The 12,618-nt window shown below is 37.8% G+C and overlaps 1 protein-coding gene across 1 annotated transcript in view; it reads left to right on the top strand.

The window, feature by feature from the left end:
* The window catches only part of CADPS2 (calcium dependent secretion activator 2), a 321,648-nt gene that overhangs the window by 163,464 nt on the left and 145,566 nt on the right, over positions 1 to 12,618 (top strand). Inside the window, exon 8 of the mRNA XM_040595763.1 lies at positions 4,686 to 4,825. Coding sequence (XP_040451697.1) covers positions 4,686 to 4,825 — 140 coding nt within the window. The remainder of the gene's footprint in view (positions 1 to 4,685; positions 4,826 to 12,618) is intronic.

The raw sequence follows: 12,618 nt of genomic DNA, 5'->3' as shown, positions 1-12,618 counted from the left end.
TGAGGGAGCGTATGATCTTACATGTTGGGTGCTTGTTGGCTTACATAGTTTAAAATAATTACAAATTGAGTTAGAAGTGTCTCTGGTGGAGCACGGGAGTTAGAGAACTGGTTTCTCCAGTTCCTCCTGGGGTTACTTGCATGACCATGAGTGTATTGTTTATTCTGAACAGAGCTCACAGTGCTGTTCACGATCAAGGCCGTGTGACATAAGATTCAGTCCTCAATTGCTTGTAACTTAGGCAGACCTTAAGTGTTGAGGCTAAAATTTTTCATCCTAGTAGGTATGAAATAAGATAAAAAGAAAATGTGTGTTGGGTCAATGGCAGAAAACAATCTTTTGTAGCACCATTTGTGCTCCCCCGGAGCACATCAGGTGTGGGAGCTTTTTTCTCATAAGATCTTGGTGGCTTTCCTGTTGGGGGCCATGTGGTTGGAAGAAAGAAGAGGGAGCTGGGTGCCAGAAGCAGCAGCGGCTCCCTAGGGCTGCAGGAAGCAGAGCAGGATGAGGGACAACAGGGCAGCCCCAGGCACCGGGCACCTCCCAGGCTGAGGGTTTGGTTTGCTTTTGGAAGATAGCCCAGACTGTGTTGTGAAGAAGAGGTTGTTGATGGGCTGCATCTTTTATTTCTTTTAAAGTTCTGTGGTGTAAGCTATACTGGAGAGAGAAGGGTTTTTTGTAATAGCATGTTAAGTGTCATCTGCCTCCCAGTCAGGGCGTTAAGGAGCAGCTGCAGACCTTCACTTTCATCTTTTTTGCTTGTGACAGTGAGCCAAAACTCAGCATAGTCTGCTCAGACTTACCATGTTTACCAAGGTCTGGTGCCCAAGGTCTGAGATCTCAAAACATGTCTTAGACCACCACAACTTGTAAAATCTATCTCGTTTCAAATACTTGGCTCAAAAGAGTGGGTAACTCCAGCATTTGGGTTCAACTCTTGAACATCATGTTTGTGGGTGGAAGTAGGGGAGGGGGAGCAGCCAGGATGCAAGGACAGGAGTTGGCTGAAACTCAACTCAGCCACAAGTGGGGACTGGGGGGAAAAGGAGAGATTATTTTGACTTTTCTCAAGTGTGCTTACAGCTTACCAGACTCCTTGCCTCTTAGCTTTGTTTGTCCCTTTTGAAGGCTGCATTTTCTTTTGACAACAGGACAACAGCGGCCAGGGATGGTTAGCTTGAGAGCTTTATCTAAACATGGGGGTGCTGACAGGAGGTATTTCTGCACAGTTGCTTTCGACTCTGAACCTTCTGCTTGGATATCTGCTCTGGGAAAGCAAGATTGTCCCACGTTTGGTTTGTTGAAGCCTTCAAGTATTTTGGACAATTCAACTTTTCTTTCGTATCTTTAAAAGAAGGTGTGACCAATGTGCCAAAAATAGAGGAGAGTTAGTAATTGCTTGGCTGGATTGACTTTTGGCTCAGGTGTGCTTCAAATAATTTCTTCTATTGTGATCCAGCTGAAGACTTAAATACATAACTGAATCACAAGAAATGATGGGTACTTAATTTGTCAAATGGTATTAGTTTTGTGTCTTTCAGCCTGTCATATTTTAAGCCCAGGAGAGAAACATTTTCAGTCATTCACAATTAGGAAACTGTGTTTTGAGAACATCATCTTGCACGAATCCATAAATGTGTTGCTCTATAATATTAAAGATTTCTGTTTATTTTACATCTGAATGAGAAGAGGCATCAAGTGAGCTTGCCACTTTCTCAGTTACAGTTTGGTCTGAGGAAATCTAATACCACATACCATCAGACCACATGGTCAAGCATTTTTAATCATCGCAAGTTGATTGAATTTACTGAATTATTGCAACTCACACTGTTCTGATACTATTAATTTGCATTAAGTCAGCTGAAGCAACGCAATGCACAGCAGCTATGTTTGTTGTGTAGCATTCTGGTCATTAATAGTTCGTTACGGTTTTTAATGTAGATCAGCTGTTAGTTTACTTATTGGAATCATTGGCCTAGACTAACAACTCGGTTCTCTGTGCTGCTGCTGAATAATCTACTATGGTGATATTCACAGGTATAAGAACAAGATAAGGTAAATTAAACAACAAAAAAATAAAAATCAATTAATAAATGTATGCTGTAGTAGGAATTTTGTGGAAGATTTTAGCAGTTTTAGGCATAGTGGAAGAGTATATCCCCCAGAGAAGACATATGAGTTGATACCATTTTATTTCTTAAAGTAGATTATAGAAAAACCACTAGAAGAATTAAATCCCTTAAGCAGTGCTAAAAGGAAATCTGAGACAGAATAGCCTAGAAAATTTCTCCATGGACAATAGCAATGACATTGCAGTACAGTGCACCATAGCGGAGACAATGCTATTAATATAAATTTCAGCAACTTTTTACTTTTCCTATCAAGGAACATTTGCCCAGTATTTTGGTTTCAGTGATTTCGTGAGAGCTCACAGTTTGTGCCACCCGATGATATGGTGCACAATGGTTAGCATTGCCCTTAAGGGCAATTCTAGCATGAAAGTTGTGAAAGTAATAATGCCTGTCAAATGCTTTGTATGCATGTGTGTACGTGTGTTTATGTGTAACGATAAAAAGTTTGACGACAAAACTCATTTAGCTCTCATTGTTTAGAGCTGGAAGGCATGACAAAGTGTAATACAAACACAACACAGTGCATACTTAAATATTCTGCTAGATACTTACACATTGTGTGAGCTTTGAAAACAAAGCTCCAAAATACCTCTTTAAAAATTCAGAAGAGGAATTGTCAGTACTGAATTAATGATATACTTATCTGCTTGTATTTTCATCAGCATTCTAAAAACTCAAGAAGTTGACAGGAGAAAGATGTCACTTGAGATACACGAGCTGTAATAAGCTGTTACAGGACAACAGGAACTGCAGCCTGTAGAAAAGGAAAAATTTGTAACATCACCTACAGTCCTATGTGAATGCCAAGTGATTAAATGCAAGAAATGAGTAATAATTATGTTTATATATTCTTGCATTGAAAAATATAAACAAGCTAAATATTTTTTTCTGTCTGATGCACCAGAGGTTGCCATACTCATGCTTTTAAATGTTTTTTTTTTTTTTATGGGAAGGCTTTTACTCAAAATGAAAATCAGATTGTTTCTTGGGAAAGAAGGAATAAGCTCTGTTATAAATGGTATTTGCTATGCATTTGCAAAAAGAAAAAGAAAAATAGCCTCCTGATTTATTAAAACCAGTATATACCAATTCTTCTGTTACCCCTCCAAATGGTACTGAATGTATTCAATGGATCTGACAGGTTATTTCTCCCAATGGTGTTATAAAGGTTACACACTTGATTAGGAGCGATGCATCATATTTCTCTGCTTCACTAGAGCTCCTAATATTAACAGGATGCAGGAATGTGTTTCTGCAAAATACTGAGATGAGAAACAAGGCCTTCAGTTTACGTCATCTTTCAGATGATTAGATCTGAATGACACTATTGTAATATTTTTGGCTTAATAACATCTGTTAGATTTATGCTCGCTTGGAGATTCTTACTCAGATCCTTGATTTAACTTTGCTAATAATGCAGAGGAGAATATATTGTTTTATAGACGTGACACAAGGCAAAAGTACAATGTATAAGAAATTAACTTGATGGTTAACATTATGATTAATTTTTGTTTTCAAGAAATAGAATATGAAGAACTCTGCTTTATAGAGTGTGGTTACTTTTGAAAAACTGCTTCATGATAGTGGTAATTCAGAACACAGTAAACGTTATGACAGTCTCCCAGATAGCACGTTTAGAATATTTTAGAGTCTAAATTGATTCAGAAGTAATGCTTATAATAACAATGAAAGGAAATCATGTTTCAGCAGCATATAACTGCTGAATGTGTGACTGTGTATAAGAATTTCATGAAGTAATATTTAATTGTACTGTCTATAAACGGGTAACTTTCTGGATGGTAAATAAATAAATATTTAACAGGTTTTGACTATATTAATCTAAAATAATGGTTACCTAGTAAAACTCTCAAGAAATTTATAGCAATTTTCTTAAAATTAAATATTGAAAAATCATTGTATCTTGTATCTTTTCATGTGCCTACCACTGTAAATTAAACAAAAGGTTTGTGTCATATCACATGTGAACTGCATACAGTATCTTACATTTATTATACTCCATTTGCAGCAAAGATGTTTTGAAATCCCCAATTTCTGTGATTTTTACTATAATTGGCTTTTATTAATGCTGTTGATCAAGAAGTGGGGTTGGTAAGAAAGAGCATGTTTTGGTTTTCTTCCCTCAAGCTATGTCACTGCTGGAGGGGTGATGCTGCAGCACCTTGTTTCAATTGGATGTTTCCAGCAGAACACCGAGTAATGTAAAAATACAGGTTCTTGTTTGATTGTACATGACCATTTTCAAGTATCAACTATTCCTTTTTGTTTGAAACTGTTAATTCAGAATGAACAGAGGAGGGAAATTTTATTAACTCATAATAGTAAAATGTAAAAAATGGATGAGTTTGTCTTGGAAATTCATCTATTACAATAAGATTGAGTCAACTTGTTTATTAGATTTCTGAAACTGTTTTTAGTCATCTTTCAGACTGGAGGAGATGCCACAAGAATCTTCACTGCTTAGAAGTTTCCATTAAAAACTACCAGATTTTTTTTTGCATCAACCCATTGAAGTTTTTATTTTATGACTTGCAGGTAGTGTTGTATCCAACATCCAATAGCCCAAAGTCACCTGATCTGCATAAAATGATAGTTCCCAAAAACAGCCAGGACAGTGATTTGAAAATTAAACTGGCAGTGAGAATGGATAAACCACCTCACATGAAGCACTGTGGGTAAGTGGCTATTTCCTGGGTGCCTGTATTTTATTATTTTGTCTCACTGTGTGTTTAATCATATGTATCTAAAAACCTTAAGTTTGTAAAATATTATAAATGTGTACAACAGTTCCTATAGTACAGCATTGTGTTATATCCTCACTTTATACATAAAGCTTGGAATAATCAGGAATAACATTCATTTCAGTTGTTCAGTGACGAGTAAAAACAGGTGATGATCTAACTGAAATGCAGAACTAAGAGTACAGTGTCATCTAGAAACTGGTTTTGAATGTTACAGTTAATAGCACTTTGGAAAAAAAAAGTTTATATTTAGGAGAAACGTATTTTTCCATTAAAATAGGGTTAATTACATACCTAAATGTGATGGTACTTGCAACATAGTCTCCCTTTTTCTTTCTGTCTGTTGTATGGTATTTCTCTTGAAAGGAATTTTGTGTATGACTACCAGTTCAAGGATGTTTTTTCTGTCTAACACTGAAACTATATGGAATAGTCTATTCATAAAGACAGCTCCTCTAGCCCACTGCCACCACTATTCCTCAGCCCAACTGCAAAAAGAGGTAGTGTTGCACACAGTAAGCAATGCTGTATCTGTTGTTATAAAGCAATCACCAGGACTGTTTTCCATCCTTCTATCTTCTTCTGAATTAAGTAGAAGTAAAAAAGAGGAATATTCAACATGTTAATGGAGAATTAATGTAGTGGCCATACTATTTAGATTGCTTTATAATCTCCTGTTAATATTCTGCTCATTGTATACAGCCAGTAATTGCCAAAATTGCCTATATTTGATACTGTGGGGTTTTAAAAAAAAAAAAAAAAACAACTCATTTAAATTTTGGCAAAGCAGTAATTGATTCAGCTGAAAATTCCAACCTCAGCCCTCATTTTGGTTTTGGTAAACTTGGACACAAATGATCAGGACTGTAGCAATGAGATTTGCTGGCTGGAAACCTGTGGCTGGTGACTAGGAGCTGCAAGGAAAGAGGGGGAGACCCGTCATGGAGCCAACAGGGGAACCGGAGGTACTGTGCTGGGAGACTGGGACTGAGATGTGAAAACTGAGAAGTAGGGTTGCAAATACATTAATAAGAGAAATGGGATAATGTGGCAGGAGAGAGCAGGAAGACCAGGCTGACGTGAGTAAGCTGGAGTGGAGACAATGCAGGGAGGAGAGAAAAGTATTTGTCTGTACTAAAGCATGATGTTCTCCTGTCAGTCCCCACGCCCTGCCCCATTCATTTCCACTCATCAAACACCTCTGAAATGGTTTGGTAATTGTGGCACACCCTTGTCTAGATTCACTCCCCTCCCATGGTTTCAGTCTCCTGCTGCTGGAAGGTACTCAGCCGGCTGAAGCACCGAATGCTGCAGGGGTGGCAGGATCTGCCTGCGTTCTTCAGAGGTTTGTCAAAAGGCAGCCATGGGGATGGGATGACTTGAACAACATCGGTAATTAATAATACACAACAGATGCACCTAACTAGCACATGACCTGGCTCAGGTGCGTGCTCCACACTAGAGCTGCATCAGGGATGTTGTGCTCCCATGCACCTATCCCAACAGGTGACTGGGAGAAGTCCTTATTTTTATATCAGTTCACTGGTAATGTTGCTGTCTGCAACCCCAGTTAGGGTATAGCATGCAAATTATTTTGACCGGAGTCCAGCAACAAGGACAAGGCTCCAATGCTGCCTCCCCTCGGGCTCCTGCTTTACCCAGAGGCTTTCTTAGCTGGGAAATGTTCTTCTGGGGTCTTTAGAGGGTCTTCCTAACCTCCAGTTTACTTTTCTGTACTGGTTTACATCACTAGTCTTCTTGTCTAAGCAATAAATGGATATGCACAATCAAATATTACTTTCAATAATTTAATACAATCATTATCGCTTTCATCTGCTGCTGCTGGTTACTTTCTCACATGAATCTCGAATCCTCATCTTCTGGCACCGTTGTTTACTTCTTCATTTTACTTCAGGGTCACTGCTGTCACTATTCTCCAGGCAAATACTGTTGTTCTTCCCACCAAACATGCTCAAGGTCAGTCGTCATTTCCCTGTCTTTATAGCCATTAGCCATAATGATCATTACCTACACATTTGTCATGAAAAGTTAGGGCACCGGGGAAGGGCTGTGTGGAGTCCTCCACCATAAATACATGTGAAATGAAATAAAAGGTTAATAATTCTTCCAATAACCATTGAAGAGGTTGATGAAATACTGTATGATGGCACTGGAGTTGCAGCGACAGGAAGGAAGAGGGTATTTGTTTGGGGAGAAAAAAACACGTGCTAGAAGAATCATTGAGGTGTACAGTCAGGAACCATCGATGTTGTGAAAAGCCATCCAGGCACTCTCCGCAGCCTTCTCTTGACTTCGTGGGTGCGTTTGAGTATTAAGTGGCTATTTGCTATTTTTCTGAGAGGGATTCCCACTTGCTTCACCACAGAGATTAAAGGTATTCTGGTTCTAAACTAATACTGTGTTGTCAGATAAATCCTCATTTGTGAGGAGGCTGGAAACATGCAGTGGGTGATAGACAGTGTTACAAGAAGGCAGAGGAATATGTTGTGGGGCGTTATTGATGCCTGGAAGATACTGGCTTTTGTCTCCATTTGTTCTACACGGAAGGACCTGCCTGTAAGAGACTGAAACGTTTTCACCTGTAGTAGCCGGTGGTCTGTTATTTATTTCCTGTGCCCAGTTTGATAAACTGGAGTCTGATTGCATAGAGGCACCCAACATGAACAGCTATGAGCTGAAATTCGTGGAAACTGGGCTGTAAATATACATGGTGCTGTTAAGAGTCCAAATATCGTAAAAGTTAGATCTTAATACCTGAAGCCTAAATTTTTTAGTGCTTCAGTACCCCTGTTATCAAGGGAGAATAATACCACCCCCCGCTGCTGTACGCCTTTGAAGGTAGATCTCAGGAAGCAACTGGTGGCAAAGGTTTCTACACACCTCCCGAGCTGGGGAAAGTGAGGCATGGTCAGTTCTCTCACTCAGGGCATGGCCAAAGGCTTGTGCTCTGCTGGGCAGCGTTATTACAGTGCCAGGCTCTGCAGCTCCCTGGTGAACCTGCACGAGGTAGAAAAGCAAACTCTGTTCTCTCTATAAAGCACTGTTCGTATAACTTGCAATGAAACACACTGTAGGAGCAAACAGTGTTGAAGACCTGGATAGCAGCTGCTCCTATCCTGAACAGTGAAAAGGGCTGGGAGGTTTTTGTTTATTATATTTTATTTATTTTATTATTTCATATTTTATTTTTAGTATGTGGCCAGATATTTAAGCACAGTGCCATATAGAGCACAAAAGGAGGGGAAATGAAAGGACAAAAGAATGTATTCATCCTTACTGCTGGAGTTTCATCATGTTAACAAGTTGAATTTTACAACCTTGATAACAGACTTCCAATGTAGTTAGTGTGATTATGCCAGTTAAGTTCTAATTCTTCTTTTCAGAAACATCGCATGCTTAATCTTTGCCTGATCTTTGAACTAGACAACTTACATTTTCTATGTCAGTCTGAGTTAACAAGCTAACGTGCAAGATTCGTATTTGTCTCATAGGAAAAGAAGGCAATATGTTGGCATTAGGTAATGCCTTTCAGCTGAGAATCTCAAAATTTATTCAAAGTTGAATTAAAATTTTCCCCTACAGACAATTGCAGAAGGAGAGGTTTTATTAGATTAACGATCTAGCATGATTTAAAATGATAATAACGAGAACAAGAGACTGTTTTTTCAGATACAGGAACTATGCTCAAATATTTCAGATTCTACAGGGTCAGCCAAACACACAGGCCCAAGTTAATGGTGGGTTTGCAATTTTACTCCTTCATAAAAGTTTCTTCTGTTTAAGACTGACGTTACTTACTGACGCAGGGGGATATGCTGAAAGACTTCAAAACCTGCCTCGCATTTATGCTTCAGGAGTGTTCATTTTTACAAATTATACTGTCTTGTACTTAAACTGAGATTTTTAATTCACAAATAGTGTTCTGGACTGCAGTATCTTCAGATCATGTTCTCTCTTTTGGTTTCCACAGTCATAACAAATAATCGTATTTCAAATAAAATTATAAACTTGGGGAGGGGGTGTTTCATTATAAATTGTAACCTCTCTAAGAGCCAGAAATAAAAATCCTTATGACTCAACACTACTGTGAATCTCATTTGCAGTTCATTTGTACCTCTGGGGAAGGAGGTAGCTTTGCTAACCACATTACTTTTACATTAGTGCTTATGTGGACACATTCATTCAGCTAATCTGGTTTCACTCCACTAATGTGATTTTTTAAAAAAAACACTTGATCAAGGAGACACTCTGAGATTTTCCTATGCATTCTGTTATATGCTTAAAAAATAAGGAATACTCATATACATCTTACAGTAGGTGTAAACCTATTACTTATTTTAGACATTTTTAAAAAGCCCTGGCATGAAAGGCTCTCAAAGTATGAAATAACCCAAAGGATATATAACCATCCCATTCTATTTAAAACTTGTCAATAGATTACAATGGGAAGCATGGACAACTGAAAGTTCTGAGTAACGACAAGGTAAACATCACTTGTTAATGGGAATTTGTAGAACAGTTTCAATTACTGGCAATTCATAATAATTCAGATGCTTTTCTCATAATTTGTAACGTATTTGTTGTCTTCTCTTGGAATATGTTAACCTTTTCCTTGTCTAAAATGCAAAGCACATACGAGATATTTTTTTAATCTTCTTTGTTAAGGCAGTAAAGCCAATATCCATAGGGGTTTTTATCCAGGAGGGTTTTTAACATTTTAATCAATTTCTTCTGTTGCAATCTTGAATCTGAAACAAATAATCTGAGGAAATAAGCAAAATTTGACCTAAAAACTTCCTTTATAAAATGCTAAAAGCATGTTTATTTCTGTCGAGTTAGAACAGCAGCCTTAGGGAGGTGCAAACTGTTTGCTTCAGGAAAGCTTCCTTGGCTGTCCTTAACCCATAATTAAATTAGGGTTGAAAACCCAAGCAGGATAGGCTAATCCACTCAAGTTACGTGGGTTATGGTAAATACCTTTTCTAACGCGTGGGGTCTTTTTTAATGTGCCTTTGCACATCTATGTGCACTTAAAGCAGGCATTATTTTTAGAAGCACATTATTGTGTCAGTTAAGTTGTCTGTTAGCATAACCTAGTGGTTACTAAAGGGTATTATTCTGTTGCTTCCACTTTAGAAATAAGAAAGGAATACTGAGTTTTTCAAGTACTTTGCTTTAAAAGGATTAGCAATGCTTAATGGTCATACCAAAAAAAAAAAAAAAAAAAAAAAAAGGAAAATAAATAATAATATAAAATGAAATTCTTACAAATTGAACAGCCTGAACAGAACGATATTTCAATGTGGTATTATTTGGGTTTGACTTCCAAAGTAAAGCTTTGCTCTTTTCCAGAACTTTTTCCAAGATTTGAAAGCCAAAATTCATTCTTTTTAAGTTCTGTTCTGGTTTGTGCTATGGCTTGTTGCATATAGAAATGTTATACCTTTAATTTCTTAAACTTTAATGTTTGGAATATACATTCTACAAGCACATGAGTATGTACATGCCCAGATTTTCTCCCTGTGTCTCATCTTTAAAGCAATTATTTTGTTGAATTTTCAAACTTGTACTCTGAAATTGTGAGGAATCTGTGTGAAATCAGTTTTCTCTCACAACTTTTATTATTATTATTATTATTACATAGTCAGAATGTGAAGATCACCATGAATTTGCTAACTTTTAAAAGTTTTTTCTCTTGTGCACTTGGAATTGACTGAAATATTCTTAGAAGAATATTGATAAACAACGAATGTAGCTATGGGTTCCTGTATGTGGCTGAAGCATCACATTTTTCCTGCTGCTGCTGTAGTTTTAGAGCTAAAGAAAAAGTCTGTGAGATGAATGCGTGGTTAGCAGTCTTCCAAGATGCAGAACTAGAGGATAAGTAATTTTCCTCTCTCATTTTTATGGCACTTGTCACCCATTGATAAAAGAGTTCGTTGGAGAGGAAGGCAAGTGTAATTACCTGCTTTACAGGTGAGTGAAATGAAGCACAGGAACGAACAGAGATCACCCAAGGTCACAGGCAGTTTGGTGACAGAGCTGAGGGTCGCACTGGGGTTTGTTGGCTTCTCAGTGGGTAGGACTGCAGTGTGTGACTCACCTGGATAAACTGCAGCCGTAGCTACTAGAGAGTTGATAAGTCAGGTAAGAAGAGGCACAGAAGCACTGAAGTTAGCCAGAGCAATGGTGGTGTCGGCTCTTACATGCTGCTTGTCCATGATCACCTAGCAAAGAAGGGCAGGAGGAGAAACGGAATGAGCTTTATAACTTCAAGATGTGTAGTCTGAAGGCTAATCTGAAGACAAGATCTGCTCCCGGTATCATCATTTCAGAGAAATGTACAAGATGACCGCATTGAAACGGCTCTATTTCAGTTCTGGGTTACTTTTACAGATAAAGTAAGATGTGAGGAATACAACCACGCTTCTCTTAGCAAGTACCGAATGCTCCCTGTCACAGGCAGGCCTTTGTGTTGCATATAATGAATTGGAAACAGGTTTCAGACATTTCCCTGAGCCAAAATGCAGATACACGTCAGAATAATTCTAAATCATTTGTTTTACCAACACTAAACAGAAGGAAAAGAAACAAATTTTTGCTAAGCTAAAATGTCAGGTTTAGTTTGTTTTAGAACAAGTCGATATGCAGTTGCGTCAAAGTGAAGAAAAGTGTTAGAAGCATGTATGTATCCAACATCCTAGAAAATCCTTACTAATACTTGTTATGATATGATAATATGTAGCATAGACATCTTCAATTAGTATTATTTTCCATGCAAAAACTTTCTGCATTACTTTTCAACCATTACTGAAAATACTTTTCTCATTGGTGAAGACAGTAACGTTTTTCTCTTACGAGAGGGGGCTACTGGAGAGATTCCTGTTGCTCTTTTTCATTTCTTCTCAACACAACACCATTGCCTGAACCAAACGTTAAGTAGATACTTACCTAACTATAGCATTTCTTCATCTACATACATAAACTCTTCTGTATCTCTTTGTAACATTTGATTTGTCTATGTGTGCACGATACGTCTAGTTGTAACCATAAAGTCAGTGTATTAGCACCATCTAGCTTTCCGCTTCTTGCTATTGCACTTTGTCTTCTAGCTTAAAAAAAGGGGGTACCAGAGCACTGGCTTCAGCTGCTGCTTCAAAGAACAGGGTTCTCGCTGTCCTTTGGTGGAAGGCTTAGTTTTCAGTTTGTGAACATCAAGAGTGGGAAGCATAAGGAAAGGCAGATGAAAGAAGCTTTTGAGTTTGTTCGAATTATACAAACTGTGCATAACATCAAATAGTTTGGAATCCTTTCTATATACTGCATTCAGAAGAAGTATAGACTGTCTACTAAATTAAAATAAATGCCTAATCACCAAACAGCAAAGCTTTGGAAAGATGAATTACCAGAGCAAAATGCGGGCTTCAGTCACGTCATCTTTTTTCTTCTGCCTGATTCACAGTTTCTCAAATCTAAATTCAGGTCACAGATAAACTATGCATAGCTGCTTAAGTGATTTTTAAAAGCGACGTCTCCTTTTATTTTAAATGAAACTCAGGCCACTTTGATTGATAGATAGTAAGACAATTTCACTGCTGGTAACCATGAGTTAGGAGAAATATCTTCGCTTCTACTGATATTTCTTATTTTTCTTACTAGTTATAAATACTGATCTTGATAGATAAAATAGTGTCTGTGTGTATACT

Source organism: Falco naumanni, chromosome 5 (genome assembly GCF_017639655.2).
Source record: "Falco naumanni isolate bFalNau1 chromosome 5, bFalNau1.pat, whole genome shotgun sequence".
Classification (NCBI taxonomy): Eukaryota; Metazoa; Chordata; class Aves; order Falconiformes; family Falconidae; genus Falco; species Falco naumanni.
This window is presented reverse-complemented; position numbering and strand designations above follow the sequence as displayed.